Genomic DNA, 24695 nt, shown 5'->3' with positions numbered 1-24695 from the left:
CCATAAAGGGCAGGGATTGGATAGATGAAAGGGAGGGAAAGGGGTTAGCTGACGGAAGCGGATGCTTTAACTGCAGAAGGGAGGCAGCAAAGCTTAGGATGCGGGAGCAGGGGAGGGGGAGAAGGGATTTTTATTTTTATTTCATTTTATTGCATTTACCACGACCCCTCGGCCGCTGCTTCTCGGCGCCTCCGCTGCGTGGGTCTTGCTGTTTAGCCCGGCCATCTTCCGAAAGGAGGTTGGCGAGAGCCTTGAGACGGAGGAGGAGGAGGAGGGAAAAGAGGCGGCGCCTCGCTCGGGAAAGAAAAGGAGCCTCCGGCCGCTGCCGCGAGAAGTTGAGCCTCTGCAGCCTCGTCTAGATGCGGCCCGCGCCGTCGTGGCTTCGGCAGAACTGCTCCCAGACATCCACACCCGCCCTTAGGGGGGTTTCTTCCAGCTGGCGCAGAGAGGGGGTGATGCCTCTCAAACCACCTGCCTTTGGGCAGGGCTTGCTTTTACCTCGACGGACCAAAAGAGCTGTCTGTCCTCGGTTTCAGCCCCGGAACCTTTTTTCCCCTAATGCCCGCGCTCGGGCCTGTTAAGGAGCCTCTCCGTCAAGGATATGGTGGCTCCCTCTCCGCTTAAAATCTGCTACACTAGGGTAAAATCTGCGCGTTAGGGTAGTAGGCTGAGAGAGGAGGCACTTCTCTGTGGGAGCGCAGTATTTGAACCTGGGTCTAAGGAAGCCTAAAGCCTGGGAGACCGCTGCCTTGGTTCTAGGTTGAAAGGAAGAAGAGTGGGGTATAAATGTAAGGAAATGAGTATGTAATATGATACGCTTACACGCTAACCTAGTTATGCCCATGTGGCCCTCCAAACCCCTCTCAGCTGGCTACACCTCAGCCACACCTCACCAGCCCTGCCCTGTGTGTTTTTGCCTGTCTGGAATTCGCCCTTGAACTGGCTTTCACAGTGCATAGCCTCTTAGATGCATGCTTATTGGGCATTGATTTCACTGGGACTTAAAGGTGTCTCTGAGTCTGCAATCTTAGACACATGAGGTTGGATCCAGGCTGATTTAACTGGGGAATGAGTTTTATTGTACTTAATGGGGCTTCTGAGCAGACGCAGGATACTGTGTGCAGATGGTTCCCACTGACATCAGTGGGACTTAAGTCATGACTAATTTGTCCCATTAAGTATATTAGGACCTTAGTTCATGTAATAATATTAATGCCTGCTTAGAACTCATTGGGTTTAACAGCACTTTCTCCCAGATTGCAGCCTTTGTCTAAATCTAGCCCATAGATTTCAGGTGAGTGTTGCACAACATAAACCAGGGAGGGAGTGGGAGAGACCCTGTGGTACCCTAAAGGCTAGCAAATATAGGATTAACCTCCGTGGACCAAAGACCACTTCATCACCTACATAATGCACTGATGGCAACCGAAGACAGCCTTCCATGCACTTGATGAAATAATCTCTTGTCCGCAGAAGCTTATGCCAAATCAAATGTGGTAGTATTTATTTATTTGAAGCATTTATACTCTACTCTTCAGCCAGAAAGTTTCCGGAGTGGTTTACTGATAAATGAAAACAGCACATCTGCTGCCCTCAGGTTTACAGTCTGAAAAGATGGGACACAAAATGGAGGGGGGGGAGGTTTGGGGAGAAAAGACGAAAACAAACAAATTCTTAATGTTACAACTTCTTTAGACATAACAGCTGGGATGGAAACTAGCTGTTTCCTAAAAGCCTAGTGACCAGGCAGTGGTTTGCCCTAGATCACCCATTGATTTTATTGGCTGGGTGGGCATTTGAACCTGGCTTCCCAGATCCTAGCCCAGTGCCCTAACCACTGCACCACACTGGTTTTAATTTTAGCATTACACCACTTTCTGCTTATCAGTTAAAAGCAAACAGTGTTTTGGGGTGGAAGAACTAAAGCCAAGGGAAAGGAATTAAGCCTTTCCCTGTGTGCTGCCTATGGCATTTTTGAAACAAACAATAGTTGTGCATTGAATGTAACATGTAGCTTGCCCCTCGACCTCAGGTTTACCATTTCAGAGCAAGTAAGGTCTGCCATTGGCTCAGTTAACACATCATAGGTAAAAGGTAAAGGGACCCCAGACTATTAGGTCTACTCGCGAACGACTCTGGGGTTGCGGCGCTCATCTCGCTTTACTGGCCAAGGGAGTGGGTGTACAGCTTCCGGGTCATGTGGCCAGCATGCCGAAGCCGCTTCTGGCGAACCAGAGCCGCGCACGGAAACGCCGTTTACCTTCCTGCCGGAGCGGTACCTATTTATCTACTTGCACTGCCTGCTTTCGAACTGCTAGGTTGGCAGGAGCAGGGACCAAGCAACGGTAGTTCACCCCTTCGCGGGGATTTGAACCGCCAACCAAGCCCTAGGCTCTTTGGTTTAACCCACAGCGCCACCCACGGCCCTTAACACATCATGCCAATATATAATTATTAGTGGTTTACTGTGAACAAACCAATAAGCTGCTCTAGCTCCTCCCTGCTAGCACAAGGAAGAAACAAATCATTATGCCTGGGTGAGTATTATGTCTGAACCAGGGGCCACAGTTTATTTCACCCATAGAAACCACAATCAGTAAGCCAAGATCAAACCTTCACAACAGACTGTGGTTTGTTGGGAGTGAAATACCCCCTCTGCTCCTACCCTACACACTGTTAACACTGAGATTGTGGTTTATTTCCTTTGCGCTACTAAATTATGGTTTATTGTGACATGCAAACTGGGCCATAGGTTACATGTAGAAAGTCCCAGGTTCTAAAGAGCTCACATAGCTTTGGGCCTGAAATATTGGGAGACTGACACAGGTTAGAGAGAACAAGGATCTCGAGCACCTTCATATGTTCATAATTGGTGCAAGTCAAGATATACCAAACAGCAATGAGAACAGATTGTCCTATAAAAACAACTTGACATTTCTTCTTAGTATTCTAATGAAAGAAAGTATTCTAATGAAATCTCAATTGTGTTTATTCACCTTTGTTCCTTTTGCTATACTGGCAAGGGCACACAAGCCAATTGAAAAACGCTGCCAATCCCATCGCTGGCAGTTCTTTTACATATACATAAAGATAGAACAACATTCCTAGGATTCTCTAAATGCATTTTGTCAAACTTCCTGGAGAGAGAGAGAATTGAATAAGAATGTTTTCCATGTGTCTGTAGCTTGAATGTTTTTCATTACAGCAATTCCCCCCACCCCCCAGTAATCAGCCATGCTGATGACCTTTATGAAAAGTACACATCTGTTTTAAATGGAAAGAGATATGTCCGTTCCATATGTTGACTTGATAGATGCTTCCATGTGCATCAAGTAGCAAAGAGCATCCTGTTCCACTGTGGTGTTCAAAGACTGGCAGGGCACAACACTGGCAGCATAAGAAGAGGGAAAGAGCAGCACCATTAACACTTGGATGCAGAATGAAGGGGAAACAAACCATAGAGCAGCTGTCCTACTATTATTTCTGAACCAGCAGCTTGTGGTTGCTAACAAACCATGGCAGTGAAGACTAGGACAAGCTCGCCAATCACAATTTGCTTAGAAGAAACAAATGAGCACGGCTTTGGATGTAACACTAAGCCAGCCTTTTCATTGTTTGCTTCCTCACTGAAAGGTGCAAGTGTGTGGGCTAAATACAATGGCACATAGCTCATGCACAAATTAATTTGCCTAGCCTTGGTTAATAGTCAGTGTTATAGCTGAATGTATCCTATGCATCTTTCGGCAGTAGCGCTGCAAGTCATTTTTATTCAGCTTGGATTTTGGTGAAGTATAAATGGGACGCGGGTGGCGCTGTGGGTTAAACCACAGAGCCTAGGACTTGCTGATCAGAAGGTTGGCGGTTTGAATCCCCACGACGGGGTGAGCTCCCGTTGCTCGGTCCCTGCTTCTGCCAACCTAGCAGTTCCAAAGCACGTCAAAGTACAAGTAGATAAATACGTACCGCTCCGGTGGGAAGGTAAACGGCGTTTCCGTGCGCTGCTCTGGTTCACCAGAAGTGGCTTAGTCATGCTGGCCACATGACCCGGAAGCTGTACGCCGACTCCCTTGGCCAAAAGCGAGATGAGCGCCGCAACCCCGGAGTCGGTCACGACTGGACCTAATGGTCAGGGGTCCTTTTATCCTTTACCTTTAAGGGTACAAACAGCCCGTGGGATGAATTGACCTATATCTAATTACTTTTTAAAAATCCATTACAGTATTCTGATAAATGACAGAGAATTATTTAACAAGGCATTGATTCTTATTCACTGCCCAGTTCCCACCCTGAAGTGAAAGTAGGAACAATCTGCCTTGTCCCAAGCTGCTGAGACACATGTAACACTAAACTATGGCATAACTATGGTTTGTTGAACCATGGCTTAGCGCTATGCCTGAGCCCTGCCCAGCAGCTTACGTATGGTTTTACTGCCAAGACCATGATCTGAAGCCATGATTACAAATCTTCACTTGTTTTAACTATAGCTTGACATTATGCGGTATTGCTTCTTTAACCGTGGTTTGTTTGACCATCCCACACCAGGAGCTCACTAAAAGACAAAGGCATGAGACAAAAACAGCTAGAAAACAAAAAAACCTTTGGAGAAATAAACCATGGTTTGCTTGATCATTTGCAGTGCAGGTTGTGTGATTTGTTAAACAAACCGTCCTATGCTGGTGTATATGAACCAGACAATTAACAGGAATATTTGCAATTCCAGGGACTTTCTGTGAAGTTTGGTGAGGATGTCCTGTATGTGATTTAGGACACAATCTAAACACCATTGGCAGGGCTTTGCAGGGGGGGTGGAACCGCTGTCATTTCCACAGCCCAGCTGTTCGTGGTAGTTGCAGTGGAAGGTGGGAGAGGACTGAGCCCAATTGCTGCTCCAGCTCCAGGCTCTCTCAGCAACTGAATCTGATCAGGATTGATGCTGTTACGTGATGGCAGTGGGATTAGCTTGGGATGCAATGGATCCCAGACTGTCTCATCCCCTCACTGTTTGGGGGCTTTCTGCTAGCTTTCCACAAGCAGGCTTTCCACTCATCCACACATTCAGAAGCCACTGGGAGGCAGGTTGAGAAGGCAGAGCTGAGTGGAAGGATACCGTAATTCAATCCAACCCTGGCAGAAGGGAAATTTAGAATGCTCTGCAAGTCTGGAAAATGCACAGCCTAGTACAATGCCATTTGCATTGTATACAGTGCAGTTAATGTGTGAAGCAGAGTTCATGCCTCACTTCTAACCCACAAAAAACCTTAATGTTTTGGACTTGTGATGACAAAGCTTGCTCACATTCCCATGACCTTAAATGCAAATGTGGTTTGGGAGTGCTGTAAAGCTAGACAATTTGGCAAGATGTAGGAGCTGCAATGGGTCTAACTTTGTCTTGTTCACTAAATCTTGTAATACTTTAATCCTGGAATATACCTGTTCTTTGAGCATGCCTTAAACATCAAGTGCTTTGGATTTATAGAGCTGCTTTGGTGAGCATCACATTCCATTTACTGCCCCTATTTTCACCTTTAAAGGAAGATTACACTGTTTCCTGGCTGTTGGGTAATGTAGAATCCAAGCCACAAATAGAAGGAACTTGGAGCTTTGGTTAGCAACTCTTTATTATACATTTATTTCCCATACTCTCTTAATTTATCATCTTATTTGAATTATTGCTGTACAGCATGTTACATGAACAATGAAACTTTCGGGGTGTTTTTTAAAAATAAAGTATAGGTCACTGAACAATCAGGAAATAAATAAATAGATATATTTATTTGGGGAAAAAATAGATATTTTAAAACTTTCAAAAATAAAATATAGCTAAAGTTCTACCTAACTTGTCAAAACCTAAGTATTCATCTACAGATGAATATATGGGCATATAGTGAAAGTAGTATTTGTTTTCATCTCAGAGGATTCCCCCCCCGCAAGGATGCCCTGATCATTTGTTTGCAATATAAATAATTCTGTGTTTCTCAATTGTCTGAATGTCATGTTCCAGCTGTTTCATCTCTGCTTCCAGCCTTTCTTTGTGAAGTTTCTTTGGTAGTGTATCTATTTCAACGGAAAGGCTTTGGAATTGGTGATGCACGTCTTCCCAATTCTTCTTGAGACCCTATTTGGAGTATAGAAAGAGACGAATTAGTATACGGCAGCATTATACAGTAACACAACAAGGCTGCAATCTTATACAAGCCCTCTGGGAAGCCACCCTATATTCCTACATGCATTTGCACACCATATATACACGCATACAGGTACATACATCAGAGCACACATACAAATGCAGGTACACATAAATACATGACTAGAAGACACATACTAGGGACCTCTCTGCCCAGTTTAGCATCAGAGAGGGGTGGGGGAACTGAGCCCCCTCTGCCTCTTCACACTATTGATCTGAAGAGTGGGGAAGTTGGTGCTTCCCTTCCCATTAAGAGGCTGGGCTTATCTCTCTGCCCAGCCCAATGCTGTGTTGTTACTTGATGCAGATTCTGCTACTGCTGCAGGAAAAAATTGGTACATGTTGGAGGGACAAAAAAATAATAATAATTGCTTAACAGTTCAGCCTGCAGGGTAGCAGTTCACCACCCTGCAATGCATACTTAACACTGGAATAAGCCCCATTGATCTCCATGCAATTTTCTTCTGAGTAGATATACATATATATAGGACTGCAATCCTATACTCCAACTTGGAGACCTCCAGATGTTTTGGACATCTCGTATTATCCCTATCCACTGGCCATGATGGTTGAGACTCCAGAAACAGCTGGAGGTCACAAGTTTGAGAAAGGCTGCTATACTCAGCTGAGTGTAAGCTAAGCTCCACTGAACTCAGTAAGGTTTTCCTCTGAGTAAACATTTATAGGCTCACAGTCCTATATACATTTTCCTGGGAGTGAGGTGCACTGAACACCATGGGATTTACTTCATATTAAACATGCACAGATTGCTTTGCACAACTGTATTTTCCGCACACTGTAACTTAAAAAAAACACAACTCAAGACGTTGGCTACCGATTATTCTTTAAAGTGGGACAAAACCTTCTGACATGCCGTTAACTGCATTTGGGCTCCACAGTGGTCCACTACTGCTGATGCAATGAAGTGTGTGATGATATGGAATCTAGCTTCCAGAAAAGACTTTGTAAACATTTCTGTCACATCCAACTTGCTCAGTCCTGCAGATAACTATTCTAGAGCTCCATCTAGTGAAAATCTACCCTTCTTAGTTGCAATGCTATTCATAAAGCCTTTCCCATTCGTGCCTGTACAAATGTATCTTTTATGCCTCAGTCTGTCTAATTCAAGTCAACCCACATACCTCAAGAAGACTGTCCCTGTCTTCATCAGAGAGCCGTTTCATGGCTTTTTGTCTGAGAGTTTCCTTGACATAGGCATCATACTCTTCCTGGGCTCTCTTTACTTCTTCATTTCGCCTAGTTACATATTTCGGAGTAATGCCGTAATCCTACAAGAAAAATGCACCTTCCAGATATTCATATACTTTTGTTGTTGTTGTTGTTGTCGTCATCAACAACAAAGACCCTTATGTAATATAACTTTTTTTGCTTTTCTTTTCTTTTTTTAGAAAGAAAAAGACTACTTTGAACTTTTTCTCATTAATCCTAGTATATACTAATAGTGCACTCATTCATTTGGGTATGAATCCTTATGTAGCCAACAGCAGCATCTACATGCAAGTGGTACATATCAACAGGCATGAGGTTTTGCAAAAGTACCAAAACACCTTTAGAAAATAAATACAAAAATGGAGAAACACACACTAAGCCTATAAAATTTATGGAAATGTTGGCTAGGGACCCTTAGACTTCAGAACTATAGATTCACAGTGCAATCCTCCTATGCATACCAACTCAGACATAAGCCCCACATAATTCAATGCTGCTAATTCCTAGGTAAGTAGATACAGGATTGCAGCCTTAGCAGAAAAATTATTCCATTTCCTATGAATAATGAAGCATGCAGAAGGGGGGTGTAGCTGGTACCCTTGTGGGCAAAGGGACTGATCTGGAGATGGATGGGATTCTCCAGTTGATCTGTTGTTGCTTTTAAATACATGTGACTTCAGTTATGATATTAAACATCTAACACCTTTTATAAAATACTCAAAAATATCCCTACTTCTCATTAATGTCCACTACTTCACTTTGGCTAAAAATACTAAGATTCCCAACAAAGATATTCAGGGTCAGGCACTTCTGGTTTCTAAAAATTTTGCCTGTGCCCTAAGAACATCAGAGGAGCCTTCTGGATCACACCAATGGCTCGTTTGGCTCACTCAGTATTGCAAATAAGTGAGCCTTATGTTGCAGTCCTATGCTTGGGAGTTGATATTGGCACCTGTCTGTCTTGGGAGACAATGGAGGAGTGCGCCTTTGGGGGCGAGGTCAAGCTGCTGAAAGGTTGCAGTGCCTGCTGTGACTGTAGAGAACAATGTGGGAGAGACATGTCTTGTTGCAGATGAAGGTGTCTAGTTGTGCTGCTGCAGATGTACCACTGCGTTTCTTCTCTCTGTGCTCCTTCAAGCAGTCTTTTCTCTTTTGGTCACTGCTATGGATACACAACTTGACTGCCTGTCTCCAGGCACTGTGGTCGTCCACAAGGGATTCCCACAAGGCAAATGGGTTGATGTTGCCTGGGAGTAAGCCCCATTTAAGTCAACAGAACTTATGTCTATGGAGGCATGTATAGCATTTCACTGTTAGTAAATGCACCACATCATTTTGATAAGGCATACCTTTTTCTTGAGATATTTTGGAACGAGTCCTGAAGTTTCAAGGACGTATTTGTCGCCTTGCCGCCGGTCAACACAAGCTGGTAGAGGTTTCTTAGGCACTCCCATGATGACATTAGCTGCATTTGTGCTTATGAAATTCTTTGAACTCTGAATTCCCATGAGTGGGTGATCTGACAATTTAGGCACACCTGGTTTCACTTTCTTACCTCCTTGATGTTTATTTCCTGTTTTTTAAAAAAAATAAAAAGCCACAAAATGAATTACATTTTTTAAAATGTTCATCTACGTGGCACAGGATTCTGCTAAGTCTATGCCTTTAATTCAACCTTCACCTTTGCCTCCAATTTTCTGGATTCTGATCTTTCAGCCCTAGACAGCTCGTTTCCTTATGACACTTTGCATCATACGGAGGATTATTTTGGGGAGCAGCAAGTATAAAAAGTGATGTGTAAGAAGGGAGAGGTGACAGCTCACGAAGGACTGGGTAGAGAGGGACTTGTCATGTCCTGGATGATAAATGAATAAAGTAACTGCTGTAAACTATCAAGATCAACAATATTTAAGCCATTGCCCAAGACATCCCAGTGAAGGGCAAAAGATACATTTCAAAATAGTTGCGGAAAGAAACAAAACAACTTGATGACATATTGCCATAAAGGCTTAAAAAGCTAACTAAATGTACATTTAAAAACCAAACTATATTGTGCTTCAGGAAAATACCCACACTCATTATTTTGAAAAGTTTCATACCTTTTTTTGTGTCGTGTGTAGTTGGAGGGAGGTGAGTTCTTGTCTGCTGCTTTTATAATTAGTCTATGAACATTTTAAGTGTTTCTTGTTCTTGTTAATTTTTTTGTTTTTTTGTTTTGTTTTCCCTAACCCTATTTTTCATATTGCATGTCACACTGAAACTTTTTTTGTAGTAGGTATCTAACAAATAATAATATTAGAAAAACATTTGGAGTCAGCAACACTGAGGCTCCTGATTACTTGGGATCCAACTGTAATGCTCCTGGACTTGTCACAATTCCCAAAATCTATTTGTGAAAACAAAATGTCACATTCTATAACCACTCTTTCTGACAATATATACATTTATAAGCAAACACTTCCATTTTAAGCACTATAAGGGGACTTCAGTGGAGATCTCTATTGAATAGCTGAGCTTTCCCAAGCATGGTGTGGATTGGCCAACTTAAGGCAGTGTTTCCCAACCGGTGTTCCGCGGCACACTAGTGTGCCGCGAGACGTTGCCTGGTGTGCCGTGGGAGGGAGGCGGGCGAGTCGGGCGGCGAGAGGCGGGGCGGCGGCGGCGAGGATCCGCGTCGAGCCGGGGGCGGCTCCGCGGTGGTGGTGCCGAGGTTACTCTCTCCATTCTCCCCTCACACACACACACACAGGAAATAACACAGGATCAGCTGACAGGACCCGGCCAATGGGGCGGCGGCGGGGCAGCGCGCGCAAAAGGGAGGAGCGCGAGACAGCGGACGAGGAGGAGGCCGGCATGTCCGGGCAGCAGCAGCAACAACAGCAGCAGCAACTCCCGGCGACGGCTCCTCAAGCCCCGGGCAACCCTACTCCCTCACCGGCCTCGGCCGCCCTCCTGCTCCACCCGCCGCCGCCTCCCCCGCCGCCGCCGGCCACCTCGGCCCCGCCGCCGCCCCCTCCTCCGCCCGCTATCGCCGCCACCACAACAGCCGCCGACGCCTCAGCTGGGCCCATGCGTGCCGGGAGTGGCGGCGGCAGCAGCAGCAGCAGCAGCGCCCCGGCGCCCTTCCCTCCCAGCATGACGCTGCGCACTGACGTCACGGGGTGCCTCAAGATTTTTTTCATCAAACAAGTGTGCCTTTGCCCAAAAAAGGTTGGGAAACACTGACTTAAGGCTTCCTTAAAATATGCAGACTTGGCATGATTAACAAAAGCCTTGATGTCTAGCCTTGCACATCCAGATCAGAGGCAAAAACCAAACAACCAGCCAACTAACATATGGTCCTTAAAATCACTAGAACAGAAGTGCCCATGTGTCCAAGAGAATACAGAAGATATTACTGGATGTTAACCTGGGTAAAATTGTAGTGAAGTTTTACGTGGCCTGGGATACTCATCAATGTGGTATAGTCAGAATATTACACTAGGCTTAGGAAGACTGGGATACAAATAACTACTTAGCAATGGTACTGACTTTGGGCAAGTCTTTATATCTTCCGGGGTAGCCATTAGAATAAAAAAATGGGGGGAGGGGGAGAACAACGCTGAGTACTCCTCAGATAAAGGATGAGATTAAAATGAAATAAATATCTAGGTTTAGGTTTGGCAGGCTTTCATTATATCAGCTCCCTGCTCCCTGTGTTTAGCAGTGACCATCTCTGCAGGCAATCCTTATATCTGCTGCTAGAAGTAGGGCTTTTACAGCAGTGGCCCCAAGTCTGTGGGATGATCTCACTCTAGAACTGAATACTTTTTACTTCTGGTGGAAACTTCCTAGTGGAAGTTAATACCACACATCCTTTCTCACGAGGCTTTGGAGATTTCTTCTGAGAATGAATTGGAATGGCTGATTTCTGTTCTTGGCTGCTTTGTTTGGCTGCACAGTTTTTATCTTGCATTTACAGATATTTTTACATGATTTGTTCTTTCGCTTTGTACCAAGCCTTATGAGGAGTGGCTGAAGGTACTGGGTATGTTTAGCCTGGAAAAGAGGAGACTAAGAGGAGATACGATAGCCAGCTTCAAATATCTTAAGGGCTGTCACGTGGAACATGGAGCAAGCTTGTTTTCTCCTGGCTTGGAGGGTAGAACTTGAACCAATAGCTTCAAGTTACAAGAAAGGAGATTACAGCTAAACATCAGGAAGAACTTTCTGACAGTAAGAGCTGTTCAGCAGTGGAGCGGTCTCCTTTGGGAGGTTGTGGACTCTCCTTCATTGGAGGTTTTTAAGCAGGCATTGGATGGCCATTTGTCATGGATGCTTTTGTTTAGATTCCTGCACTGCAGGGAGTTGGGATTATATTCTACGATTCTATGCACTGGAAAAAGAGACATACAAATGGTATACATTTAATAAACATATACAAATTAATGAAACATACTCTGTGGTAACTTTGGTTCCTTTGAATGTTTCTGAAGGAAGTCTTTTGGATTTGGCACCTGGACTTTTGGTGGTCCTATGGTTTTCCACGGTGCTTTACTTTGCTGTATTGTATTTTTTACATACGTTTTCAATGTCGATACATATCTTTAGTGAAGAGAAAATATACACACAATAATTAGAGCTGAAAGAGAAGCTACAGGCTATTCCCCCCCCCAACAGACCACTGTCTTCTTGAGCACTATCCCTTAATGACTGTTGTCTATCAAAGTAAAAAAATGAACTATTTGAAAAGAAATAATATTGTTCTGATCTCATTTGTGCCTGAAATCAGCAACACCCATTGACCTGGTTCACATGACACAGTAAGCCAAACTATGGCTCACCAGACCATGCAAATGGGTCTCAAGAGGAGGTTGTAGTCACCTTGCTCTGCCCCAGTCTTCCCAACTCCCGTGCAAAGTTTGTTCTTGGCTGTAGCAAGGAATCATAGAATTGTACAACTGGAAGGAACCCCAAGTGTCACCTGGTCCAGCTCCCCACAATACACGAATCACAGCTAAGGAGAGTTTATAACTACAAGCCCAGGTTCAGGTGACATGCTAAGTCAAAACTGGGCTTAGTTGAGCACAGTGTGGGAGTAATAAAGACTGGGAAGGAAATAAGTGACTGTGATACCTTCACATGGTCCCATTAAGCCATAGCTTGGTATTATACACTGCACACCTATCCAGAGTTAAATCAACAGTGGAATAAAAGTCAGCAAAAATAGGGAATTGCTGTTCCAAAGTGATTCTCTTTACTGGCTTTGAAAACACTGTTTCTCATTCATTTTATCACTTTATAGTGATTATATTGAATTTCTCTCTTGGTCTACCATGACTTCAAGTGGTTTGGGTCACATGAATGAGAAAGGCCTAACATTTGCCTGAGCTGGTGAAATTAAATTGCCGTATATTCAAAAAGACGTGTCCATTGTATAATTCTGCCATTAGTGGTTCACGCAATAAAAATCCTAACCACATAAGACAGAGCTGGGGAGTGTTCTCTTTGACTGCAATTTGCAGCAATTCCTTATATATCAGCCACACTAGTATGCTATGAGAGGATACGAAGCATATCTTGAAAAATTAAAAAGATGGAAAAGAAAGGAGAACAGCATTAAATACTAGGAAGCAAAAAAGAAAAAGGCAAAATCTCAAAATTATATTTGAGCTTTCACACGATGTAAAAGTCACTTCCAGAAGTATAGTGGATTACAGTGAAACTATAGTGGAATATAATGCAAGTTTAGCACTCATTTCCATATTATTTGCTAACAGATTTTTTTCGGGAAGTAAATAACATAGAAATGAATAATAAACTTGCACTATATTCCACTGTAGTTCCAGAAGTATTCTGTCGTAAAAACAGAATAAACTGCCATGTGAATGCACCCAAATGTCCCTTCTCAATTCCAAGGATGTAGTATGATAAAAGGTAAAGGTAAATGGACCCCTGACCATTAGGTCCAGTCGTGGTTGACTCTGGGGTTGCGGCGCTCATCTCGCTTTACTGGCCGAGGGAGCTGGTGTACAGCTTCCAGGTCATGTGGCAAGCATGACTAAGCCACTTCTGGTGAATCAGAGCAGTGCATGGAAACACCGTTTACCTTCCCGCTGGAGCGGTACCTATTTATCTACTTGCACTTTGACGTGCTTTCGAACTGCTAGGTTGGCAGAAGCAGGGACCGAGCAACGGGAGCTCACACCGTCACGGGGAATTGAACCGCCGACCTTCTGATCGGCAAGTCCTAGGCTCTGTGGTTTAACCCACAGTGCCACCATTATAGGAGACACAAAATTCATTTGAGCAGAAAAATTATTACAACACTTTCCATAGGAACAGGTCAATCACTGATTGACAAGTATAAAAGGTTTGTCAGAATGAGTCCCAAGTGTCCTTACCCACATACCTAGGTGCCTTGCAAGACTTATCCAGATTGTAAGGTAGAAGGTTGTAAATGCTCTCCTCCATGCACATTGCTGCCATCTTCACAGTGATACAGTGATACAGTCTGCAGATAATTCAAATTGCCAGACTTCTAAAGTGAACTGTCTTAAAATATCTGTGTCTGTGGAGGGGATACATTGATTGAAAATGTATTGTAACTGTATTGTAACTTTTGAATATTTTTTTTTAATTTAAAAAAAATCTTTTAAAAAGTGAACTGCCTGTCACATTTTGTCTGATAAACACCATTCCACCTCTCCTTTTGGTTTTTCTCCCCGTATCCCGTCCCCCAGGCACATACTTCTTACCCTCCCCTTCCTTCTTTTACACTCTATATTCTTCTCGTTTGCACATTCCTCCTTGGCTGGTCACTATTAGCCTTTGACCTCAACATTTCAACCATCCCAGTTCCACGGTTTGCCCTAGTATTGCTCACATTATCACTCCCAGCCTCCTCTCTAGGTCTGCACAGAGTTGACCCTGGGCCAGAAGTTGTTGGGACAGCCTCCACCAGCACGACCAGTGATCAGGACCGCAGAGAATCGTCCAACCACATCTGCAGCACCACGGGTTTCTCACCCATTTTTCCAAGTAACGACATCACATGCCGAGTCTCTACAACCTAACACCTGAATTGTCCTGCCAAGTGGGTGAGGAAGGTCTTATTGTACTTCTGCACTTGGCTGAGGAAACCCATGTATGACTTCCCCAGAGTTATGTTAAACCTCACCCTACGGTAGCTTGGATAGTTTTAACACCATCCTGCCAAGTGATCGGGCGATGTGCTTTGCCACACGTCAGCTGCCATATGTGCAAGATGTATGCTGCACAAGTTAAAAGCAGCTATCGGAATAGGCTTCAGAAATGCTAGAATGCAATGTCAAAGCGCGTACAATTTTTTTATATATATTACGGGTCATGGTTCCCAAAAATACACAAATGCTTTTCGTTCAGGGTCTGGGTTTAAAAAAACCCTTCAGTTAAAAGGCTGTCAAGGTGACAGATCTGGGAAAGGCGAGGCTTTGGGGAGCTGCTGCTACTGCTGCTTATCTGAACAGGCAGAGATGAGATTGATGATAATGATGATGATGATGATGATATCTTAGCCTTTGAGATGTTGTTGGATTACAAAACCCCACTTCGCCAAGAAGCTCACTGGGTGACTTCGGGCCAGCCACTCTCTCAAGTTGACCTACCTCGCAGGGCTGTTGTGAAGTTAAAAATGTGTGAGATTTGGACCGCCCCCCCCCAAAAAAAAGCGTGTGAGAGAAGCACGTGCGGCGCTCTGAGCTCCTTATGAGAGAAGGCGGTGTATCAATCTACCAACACGCAAGGAGTCCAGGGCGAACGACCTGCCTGCCTCGCATTCCCACGCGCGCCGTCTGCACCCGCTCAGAGCCCCTCTTGCTTTCCCTGCTCCCTGCCCGCCCTTCCCATCCCTTCCCCGCCTCCCTCTCTTCGCCTTACCCCGCTCTCCTTTCTCTCCTCCGAGCCCTTTTCCGCTCCCGTTCGAAGCCTCCTCGGCTGCCGCGCATTAGAACGAGCGGCACTGTTTGGTCGCCCTTGGAAACCACCGCTTAGCAACGCGCGCGCCTGTTTGTGTGTGTGTGGAACGGGAGAGAGGCTTTGTGACGCCATTTCCGGGACTGTGCCGTGAACAATGAGCGAAGCCGGGGAGGAAAGGAATGGCGCGCAGGCGCAGCAGGGGCTGGGTGGGAGGACGCCGCCGTAGAGATACTGCACAGAGATAGGAAGGAGGACGCCGCCGGCGTGGGAGTTCGCGCACGCGTAGTAGCAGGTAGGTCTGCCTGCATGTGGTTAGAGAGGGGCTGGGTTGAGCAATGGCGGAGAGGCGCTTTATGGGAGGGCAGGGCTTTTAATTTTTAATTTTTTTTCGCGTGCCTTGAAACGGATTCCTTCCTTCCTTTTCGGATCCATGCTACGTGCATGGATCCTTTCCCTGCTCACGAGGAGCAGCCGCCCCTCTGCTCTTGGCAGCGTTGGCAGGGAATGGGGGGAACGGGTGGGTCGCCCTCTGGTTGCCCTGAAGGGAGAGACTCGGTCCCCATCCTGCTCGAGGCGCTGCATTGGAGCAGGAGCCTCGCTCCCCACCCACTGACGAGACCGGGGGACGCCCCATATCTTGAAGAAGAAGGGGTACTCTTCGTTGCTTTGTTTCTGCTGCAGCGGAGAGAAGAGTCGCTGGCGGGCAGGGAGCAGGGTCGCTGAATAAAGTTTAAAGGGTGTCAAAATTGTGGCATGCATGAGGTCTGGTGGGCCCGCCGGCATCAGATGCACCACGCGAGTAGGCTGACATTTGCACACATGGGAAGAAAGGAGGGGGAAAGCAGCAGAACCCCAAAGCAGTAAAGTGCAAGAGGCGCAACCCGTGGGTTTCTTACGCAGAGCTCGAGATGTATACATGAATGCATTCACAACTGCAGCCCAGTAAATTGGCAATACAATAAATTTGCTCAGCAGAGCTAGGCAGATCCCAGTGGTGGTTTTTTTTTTTTTTAAGAATCAAAAAGGTGCTGGTACACAGTTCTTGAAGTAAGTGCCACGCTTTTATCATTTGGTGTGGGGGATGTTGGAGGCAATAGTCCTCTGAATACCATTTGTGCTCAAATTCTGCTTGTAGGCTTCACCTAGGTATCTGGTTGATCAGTATGAGAATAGAGTAATGTACAGTGGTACCTCGGGTTACATATGCTTCAGGTTACATACACTTCAGGTTACAGACTCTGCTAACCCAGAAATAGTGCTTCAGGTTAAGAACTTTGCTTCAGGATGAGAACAGAAATCATGTTCCGGCGGCACGGTAGTAGCGGGAGGCCCCATTAGCTAAAGTGGTGCTTCAGGTTAAGAACAGGTTAAATACGGACCTCCGGAACGAATTAAGTACTTAACCCAACATACCACTGTATTGGACTAGGTCGTTTGTCTGATCCAGCAGACTCTTCTTATGCTGCTTGATGTCCTTTGTAGAAGTGTGGGATGTAAATGTAATAATAACTAAAACGACATTTGAGAAGATTCACATGTGTTGCCTATGGAAGAAAGCTGGCCACTGCTGGGTGAGAAGCAGTGATAACTAAGACAATTCATATTGGTTATGATCACATTTGAATTAATACATTGACCCTTCACTTCATTCTTGCCATACTTCTGTTCTTCCAGCCTTCTTAGAAGTCGGATTCTGCTTTGAATTGGGGTCATTGCTACTGGCATTGCTAGGTGCAAGTTATAGAAAATGCTTTGCAATTGCATTCTGATTGTTTAATATAGTAACTGATGCCTGCACAGGAAGAGGAAGAGAATTGCAAGGCAATTCTCAAATCACTGGATATTTTTAAAATTTTAATAAATGAGTGCTATTTAAAGCTTATCCACAAATTCTGTTTTCTCTTTTATGTTGTACAACAGCTAATGGCACAAAGAAGTATTGGAAATACCAACTTACTGCTTCCATGTTACATCATAGTTATTGTAATCATCTATGCTGCATGGCTAAAATATGTATTGAATTGCTCATGGCAATCTTATTTTTGGATGTTATTTGCCAGTTTAAAGAGGGGAAGCAATTGGTTGCTACTAAAGAACTGGACTCGGGTGGCGCTGTGGGTTAAACCACAGAACCTAGGACTTGCCGATCAGAAGGTTGGCGGTTTGAATCCCCGCAATGGGGTGAGCCAACCTGGCAGTTCGAAAGCACGTCAAAGTTCAAGTAGATAAATAGGCGGGAAGGTAAACGGCATTTAATAATAACAATAACAACACCCTAGTGGTCCCAGGCCCTAAGGAAGTTAGATTGGCTTCAACCAGAGCCAGGGCCTTTTCAACTCTGGCTCCGGCCTGGTGGAACGCTCTGCCTCATGAGACCAGGGCCCTGCAGGATCTGATTTCTTTCCGCAGGGCCTGTAAGACAGAGTTGTTCCGCCTGGCCTTTGGCTTGGAGCCAATTTGATTCCCTCCCTCCCTCTCTTTCTTTTTTCTTTTCCTTCTCCTCCTGCAATGAGGCTACATTTTAATATTTTAATGTTCCATTATTTTAATGTTGTATTTTATTTTTGTTTTTAAGTTGTAATCATTCTTCTTGTTTTTATTATTGCTTGTAAGCCGCTCTGAGCCCGGCCTTGGCTGGGGAGGGCGGGGTATAAAAAAAAATATTATTATTATTATTATTTCCGTGCGCTGCTCTGGTTCGCCAGAAGCGGCTTAGTCATGCTGGCCACATGACCTGGAAGCTGTATGCCGGCTCCCTTGGCCAATAAAGTGAGATGAGCGCCGCAACCCCAGAGTCGGTCACGACTTGACCTCATGGTCAGGGGTCCCTTTAACTTTACCTATGTCTGACCTGAGACCGATAGATATTCAAATTTTTCTTCAACAGTTTTGTTGCAATGATAATGTAATGGGAAAAAACCGTTTGGGGTTTCCAAGAGGACATCACTCAGATCTATGGTATTTTAAGGGCAAATCCTTGGGATAGATTTGAATTCTTTGGAATCAGAGCTGTAGAAATATTATTCAATTCATTGCTTTCTGGTTAAAGTAGGTCAGCACACATTACTGGAAGTGGGGTAGCAGTGCCTTTACGGGAGCTTTATGTGTACCTACATTAGTATTCATGGGCGTAGCCAAGGGGGAGCAGCTGCCCCGCAATCAACAAAAATACATAGCAAACTGAGGTTCTGCCCCCCCCCCCACAAAAGGCTTGCCCCCCCCCCCCCAATCCTGGCTACGCCCATGTTAGTATTCATCAAATTTCAGCCTGGATCTATTTCAGCGGGGCCACATTGGGTGTGTGACAATAACTGTATAAAATATAATACTTTTAGTGTACAGTAGTTCAGAAAACCAGCCATGTCCCAGAAGGCCAGTGTTCTACATAGATGGTGAATTGCAGCCATGTTTTTCAGCCAGGGAAGGGCAAAGAACTGTGAGTTAAATATTTGCACTGGCACAATCACAGTCATGGCCCCACACCGCCGAAGGACTCTGCTGATTTCTGGCCCAGTCACCACTTTTCGTCTGTTTCTCGCATGTAAATCTAGGTTTCCCAAAGGAATCAGCACATATTCCTGTAGAGAGACAAGCTGCTGCTGAAGAAGTATAAGCTCTGTGGCCTGCATTCATTTGTATACATCAGCTAAATTTTCTAAATAAAAGAAAGTAAGCAACTTAAAAAGAATAAAGTTACAGTTAAAGCACATTGGAGGTATTCTAGTAATGCAGTAGAACAAACAAAATCACTACAAATATTAAATGTAGAGGTCACCATGGAAATGTAATTAAAAAAATATGTTTTTATGCCTTTATACCCCACCTTTCTTTCATCCAAGTAGTGACCAGCCCAGCACTGCTTCAACAAATTGTTTCATTTGCCTTCAAACCATAACCTGGGACTCATTGCAATTACTTATCCATCAGGAAATGCACCTGAATTTTTATTTTATTTTTTAAAAAAAGCTTTAGCTGGATGATGGAATAGAGTTGGGGAGAAGATTCCTGCTCCAAGCCCCAGAAGACTTGGAAAATTACAGAAAAAGTGGGAGCATGGAATATGGAAAACAATTGCTGTGTGAATGTCGTACTTCTCTGTTATGCTAGTTGACTATAACTAGCAGGCTTCCATCCCTGCAGATGCTGTTGGCCTACAACTCCTTAGCCATTGGCTGTGCTGGCTGCAAGTGATAGTTGTAGTCCAACAACCACTGGAGGACCACAGATATCCCTGCCCCTGTGCTATGACTAGAATGGAGGAGTCCCTTCAGGACATTTATGCCCTCTTGTCTTACAGGCTGCATACAGTGGTACCTCGGTTTAAGAACAGTCCGGTTAAAGAACAATTTGGTTTATAAACTCCGCAAAACCAGAAAGAGTGTCTTGGTTTGAGAACTTTACCTCAGTCTAAGAACGGAATCCGAATGGTGGAAGGGCACCGGCGACGGGAGGCCTCGTTAGGGAAACCGTGCCTCGCTTTAAGAATGGTTTTGGTTTAAGAATGGACTTCCGGAATGGATTAAGTTCGTAAACCGAGGTACCACTGTACTTCTTATTATGGAATAAACATGTCAAAAGATGCCAAGGGGCAAAAATGAACAGTATAAGATGGTGAATGAGAATGGTTCTTCTGGCACCATTAAAGTAGCTCAGCAAGTGAAGGAAGCTTAGTTTGTCTAGAACAAAGTGGGAAACTTGCCCTGCTCCAGATGTTGAGCCCCAACTCCCATCAGCCCCAGCCAGCAAGGCCAGTGATTAGGGATGATGGGAGTTTCCCAAAGCATCTGGAAGGTACCAGATTAGCAAAGGCTACATTAAACTCTGCTTTCACCAAAAATATTTTACTTGCAAGAGCTAAGCATCTAGCATTACCAGAATGCAGGATTATAGTGGTACCTCGGGTTACATATGCTTCAGGTTACATACGCTTCAGGTTAGAGACTCCGCTAACTCAGCAATAGTATCTCGGGTTAAGAACTTTGCTTCAGGATGAGAACAGAAATCGTGCTCTAGCTGTGCAGCAACACCGGGAGGCCCCATTAGCTAAAGTGGTGCTTCAGGTTAAGAACAGTTTCAGGTTAAGAACGGACCTCCGGAATGAATTAAGTACTTAACACGAGGTACCACTGTATATTCAAATTCAAATATCTTTAATACGGTCAGTGACCAGAAAGCAATTTATAAAAAAGAAATATGACATTAAAAGTAGTATTGTGCTACAAATAACAGTAGAAATATGGCCAATTCACAGAATTGGTGCTTATATTTATGGCCAGGTTTCGACTTTTAAGGTTTTAAAAATTCAATTCAGGTGTCACTACTGTTTATTATCGTTCCTTCGATGTTTACAATTTGAACTCCGTTGTTGACGTCATTGCTCGTCTTATTCTTGTTGCAATGTAACAGTACTTTGCCACGGACGTACCACTGTATATTGTTTTCAGGGCCAAATTGTTTTAATTTTGAAAAGGCAAAGCATACGAGGTTTTCCTAGTCTCCTGACTTGAAGTGTGCGCACTGTTTGCTTTGTGGTACGTGTTGACGTCGCTGTTGATTTCCCTGAGCAAACAAAACGAATCCACTCTTGGCAACGTGTTCATGTTCTGGGGCTGGAGAGAGCCCTCTTTGCCCGGTGCTTGTTCTTCTGTTGCCTCTGGAGAGCAATTGCTTGTGCGGCATTTGCTTCACTCTGATCTTTCTCTTTTATTCTCCTCCATCTAGATTGAGGCTTACAAAAAGAAAAGAAAGCCGTACGTGGTTGCTGCACAAGAGCACGTCACAGATGCCATTTGCCTGGGCTTATTATTATTTTTTTGCAATGCCTGCTCAGACGATAACGGGACAGAAGTGATCTACTCTTGCAACCGTAAGTTATGTAACAAAACGATTGGTTGGTTGGTTTCAGAGGAAGAAAATATATTTGGATGCAAAGAAAGGATTTTATATAAATGCCTAAAGTGCACTCTGGCTCCATTTAAACGACTGGAGAAGTCTTGACATTCCAGTGGGAGTTGAATTGCACTCTTGGGTGCTTTTGTTTGTGCGTTTTATTCATTGTAATCAGCTGTCACCTTCTATAGGTTTGCCATCCTCTGGTAGTTAGGGTTAATGCGCCCCTAATATTTCATTACATGTGCAAATAAAGGCAAGGGGAGGGCAGGGGTGGTACAGTATGTCTAAGAAATGGAGTACACACTGGTGTTTCTAGCAGCCAGTTTTGGGAGCTCCATTGAGGATTTTTTATTGATTCTGAGAACATTCCCTGCCTACAGCCAGTGCCTCTATTGAGTATTCATTGTAGGTGTTAGAGGTGGTTCTGTCCTGTTCTGCTTGTGGCTCTTAGCCAAGGAAACAGTTAAGCTATCCTACGCACAGAAAATGAACTAAGTGTAAGGATTTTATGCAGGAAGGCACAGAGGCTTGTTTTTTTAAGCATGTGGCTTCTTTTCAGAGTAGAAATTTCACAACAAACACGCATGCTTTAAAGGGAAAACCTTTCCCCTCTGCACAGATTTCACAGAAGGTGGAATTCAATAAAATCCTCACCCATTTATTTGTCATGATCAGGTCACAGAATGGGTGAGTGATCTTGTTTAAAAAAAACCCCAAAACGTGCTCCCCTAAGATGGGAATGGAGCAGTCAGAAGTGTCTTCACATTCTAGTAATTATTTTAAATGTCAAGTGGCTAAGGTTTAAAGTATTTCTGGCTCACTGGATTTTCCCTTCCTCTTCCTTTAAAGCGTTTCCTTTCCTTGTGAAATTGGCTCGAGAGAAAAGAAGAAGATGTTTCATGTGGTCTGGAATCGGCATCTAAAGCTAATGACTCGCATCGTGGTTTCTGATGTGTATTTAAAGTTGATTTTTTCAAGAAGCTTTGCCCTTGCACGGACACCATGGATGTCTAGGCATTCTCTTGTCGGGGACAAGAATATTGTCCTGATGGGACCCCCTGGAGCTGGTAAAACGACAGTGGGGAGAATAGTAGGGCAGAAACTAGGCTCCTGCTTCATAGATGTGGACGACGATGTCCTTGAAACAACCTGGAACATGAGTGTGGCAGAAAAATTGAAGGATGTTGGCAACGAGCAATTTTTAGAAGAGGAAGGAAAAGCCTTGTTAAATCTTTCAGCATCCGGAAGTGTCGTTTCCCTTACTGGCTCCAACCCAATGAATGCTGCCAGCATGGAGCACGTGAAGAAAAACGGGGTTGTGGTCTATCTGGACGTACCGACACAAAGCATCATGGATCGGTTGCAGTTGATGAAAGTAGACCGTATTGTGGGGCAGGGGCCCGGAACCTCACTGAGAGACATCCTCCAGTTCCGCAAGCAGTTTTATAAGAAGTGGTACGATGTCCGTGTGCTTTGTGAGAACGGAATTACAGCCGACGCTGTTGCCGAGAAAGTGCTTCATGCAGTGAAGCGGTACCAAGACTCTGACTCAGATGGCTTCATTTCCACCAGGAGTCTAAGATGCAATAAGAAGGTTGAGCTAAAAGGCTCTGTGAAATATTTCAGCGATGTTCTTGTTGAGGGACTGGCGCCTGATGGTGGGCTTTTTGTTCCTGAGATGGGGCTTCCAGTATTCACTGCAGGAGAATGGCAACATCTACTAGGGGCAAGCTATGCTGAAAGAGCTCAGGTTATACTGGAAAGGTGCATACATCCTGCTGATGTGCCTGCTTCCAAGTTATGGGAAATAGTTCAGACTGCCTATGGACAAAATTTTACCTGTTCTAAAATTGCCCCCGTTAGGCACCTGGCAGGCAATCAGTTTCTTCTGGAGCTGTTTCATGGACCAACGGCTTCATTTAAGGATTTGGCATTGCAGTTGATGCCCCACCTGTTTGCATATTGCATCCCCCAAAGCTGTAACTATCTGATCTTGGTAGCTACTTCCGGCGACACAGGAAGTGCCGTCCTGGATGGTTTTAGTCGGCTTAAGGAGACGGATAAACAAAGGATTGCTATGGTCACCCTCTTTCCCCAGGATGGAGTTAGCCAGATTCAGAAATCACAGATGGTCGGCTACCAGGAAGCAAACACAAAAGTAATAGGTGTCAGATCGGATTTTGATTTTTGCCAGTCTGCCATCAAGCAGATGTTTACCGATTCAGATTTTACCGGCTTTCTCACTGTGGAATACGGGACAGCGTTAAGTGCAGCAAATTCTATAAACTGGGCTCGCTTGCTTCCCCAGGTGGTCTATCATGCCTCTGCCTACCTTGACCTTGTAGAGCAAGGCATCATTTCCTTTGGGAACCCCGTCGATGTCTGTATTCCCACAGGGAACTTTGGCAACATACTAGCCGCTAAGTATGCGCAAATAATGGGGATCCCTATACGGAAATGTATCTGTGCTTCCAATCAAAACAACGTCTTGACGGAGTTCATAAAAACAGGCCTGTACAATATAAAGGAGAGGCGATTAATGCAAAGTCTGTCACCGGCAGTGGACATTTTGAAGTCTTCCAACCTTGAACGACATTTGCACTTGATTGCTAATGGGGACGGGCAGCTGGTGACGCAACTGTTTAGCAGTCTGGAGAATCAGCGCTGCTTCCAGTTGCAGGAACACTTCCTGGACAGGCTTCAGCAGGATTTGGTGGCTGATTGGTGCTCTGAGGACGACTGCCTGGGTGCCATTCGCTCTGTGTTCGATACCACAGGCTACATCTTAGATACGCACACAGCTCTCGCAAAGGTGGTTGCCGATCGACTGCAAGATAAAACTTGCCCGGTGATCATTTCTTCTACGGCTCATTATTCCAAATTTGCACCTGCTGTCCTACAGGCATTGAGGATTGGAGAAATCAAGCAGACTCCGTTAAGTCAGCTTCACTTGTTAAACTCTTATAACCCTTTGCCTCCGGTCCACAGGGGCCTATTAGAGACTCTGAAAAAGAACGAGAAGCAGCAGTACCAGGTTTGTGCTGCTGACATGAACGTCCTCATGGAACACGTTGAATCCTTAATACAAAACCACTTCATGAAGGTTTTCTAACTGTAGGCTTATTTGACATTTGCCTCCTATGGCGCTTTGAATATTTCCCCTCCTCCTCCTCACGCATTCACCCAAACGCATGTTTTAATAAATGCTTAGTAAACACAGTAGCTGCCTTTTAGTGACTATATACTGCCAGATATTTACATGCATGAGCACTGAATGCGGTGTAAGAAACAAAACAAGTATTGTTGAAAAATAATAATGTCATATTCCCAAAGGTGAGATCATTGTTTGGAAGAGAAATAGAAAAGGTTAGCATGTGGTTCCCAGGGAAGTCCTGTTTTGGATGCTCAGTATTGCTCACACGGTCTTGCAGCAATTCTCCAGGGTTTCTTCCTG

General features: G+C 44.6%; 3 protein-coding genes across 11 annotated transcripts in view; 1 reads left to right on the top strand and 2 right to left on the bottom strand.

Moving 5' to 3' along the window:
- The window catches only part of PRTFDC1 (phosphoribosyl transferase domain containing 1), a 50467-nt gene extending 50047 nt beyond the window's left edge, over nt 1-420 (bottom strand). For all 6 annotated transcript variants that reach the window (XR_003709052.2, XR_003709053.2, XR_003709051.2 and 3 more), the window contains exon 1: nt 160-420. Coding sequence is in view for 3 of the 6 variants with exons in the window: in XM_028749802.2 (XP_028605635.2) it covers nt 160-405 (246 nt within the window). In the remaining 3 variants the exon portion in view is untranslated. The remainder of the gene's footprint in view (nt 1-159) is intronic.
- Nucleotides 421-5600: 5180 nt separating this feature from the next.
- Nucleotides 5601-15460, bottom strand: ENKUR (enkurin, TRPC channel interacting protein). 2 transcript variants are annotated; one of them, XM_028750545.2, is made up of 6 exons: nt 15311-15460; nt 13806-13964; nt 11853-11998; nt 8764-8987; nt 7327-7473; nt 5601-6115 (listed from the first exon to the last, which is right to left on the bottom strand). In XM_028750545.2, exons 2-6 carry the CDS (start codon nt 13880-13882, stop codon nt 5942-5944), a joined length of 768 nt encoding a protein of 255 aa, XP_028606378.2. In that variant the 5' UTR covers nt 13883-13964; nt 15311-15460; the 3' UTR covers nt 5601-5941. The 2 variants fall into 2 exon arrangements, with proteins under 2 accessions (XP_028606378.2, XP_077792962.1); XM_077936836.1 differs by having other exon boundaries at nt 13806-13899; nt 15311-15451.
- A 91-nt stretch (nt 15461-15551) lies between these two features.
- On the top strand, nt 15552-24460 carry THNSL1 (threonine synthase like 1). 3 transcript variants are annotated; one of them, XM_028750539.2, is made up of 4 exons: nt 15557-15641; nt 18901-18956; nt 21071-21215; nt 22091-24460. In XM_028750539.2, exon 4 carries the CDS (start codon nt 22134-22136, stop codon nt 24351-24353), a length of 2220 nt encoding a protein of 739 aa, XP_028606372.2. In that variant the 5' UTR covers nt 15557-15641; nt 18901-18956; nt 21071-21215; nt 22091-22133; the 3' UTR covers nt 24354-24460. The 3 variants fall into 3 exon arrangements, with proteins under 3 accessions (XP_028606376.2, XP_028606372.2, XP_028606373.2); XM_028750543.2 differs by lacking the exon at nt 18901-18956 and having other exon boundaries at nt 15552-15641; XM_028750540.2 differs by lacking the exon at nt 15557-15641 and having other exon boundaries at nt 18601-18956.
- The last annotated feature ends 235 nt before the right edge of the window (nt 24461-24695 follow it).

This window comes from Podarcis muralis, chromosome 12 (genome assembly GCF_964188315.1).
Source record: "Podarcis muralis chromosome 12, rPodMur119.hap1.1, whole genome shotgun sequence".
NCBI classification, from domain to species: Eukaryota; Metazoa; Chordata; class Lepidosauria; order Squamata; family Lacertidae; genus Podarcis; species Podarcis muralis.
Note: the sequence above shows the minus strand (reverse complement) of the source record. Positions and strands in the feature narration are given on the sequence as shown.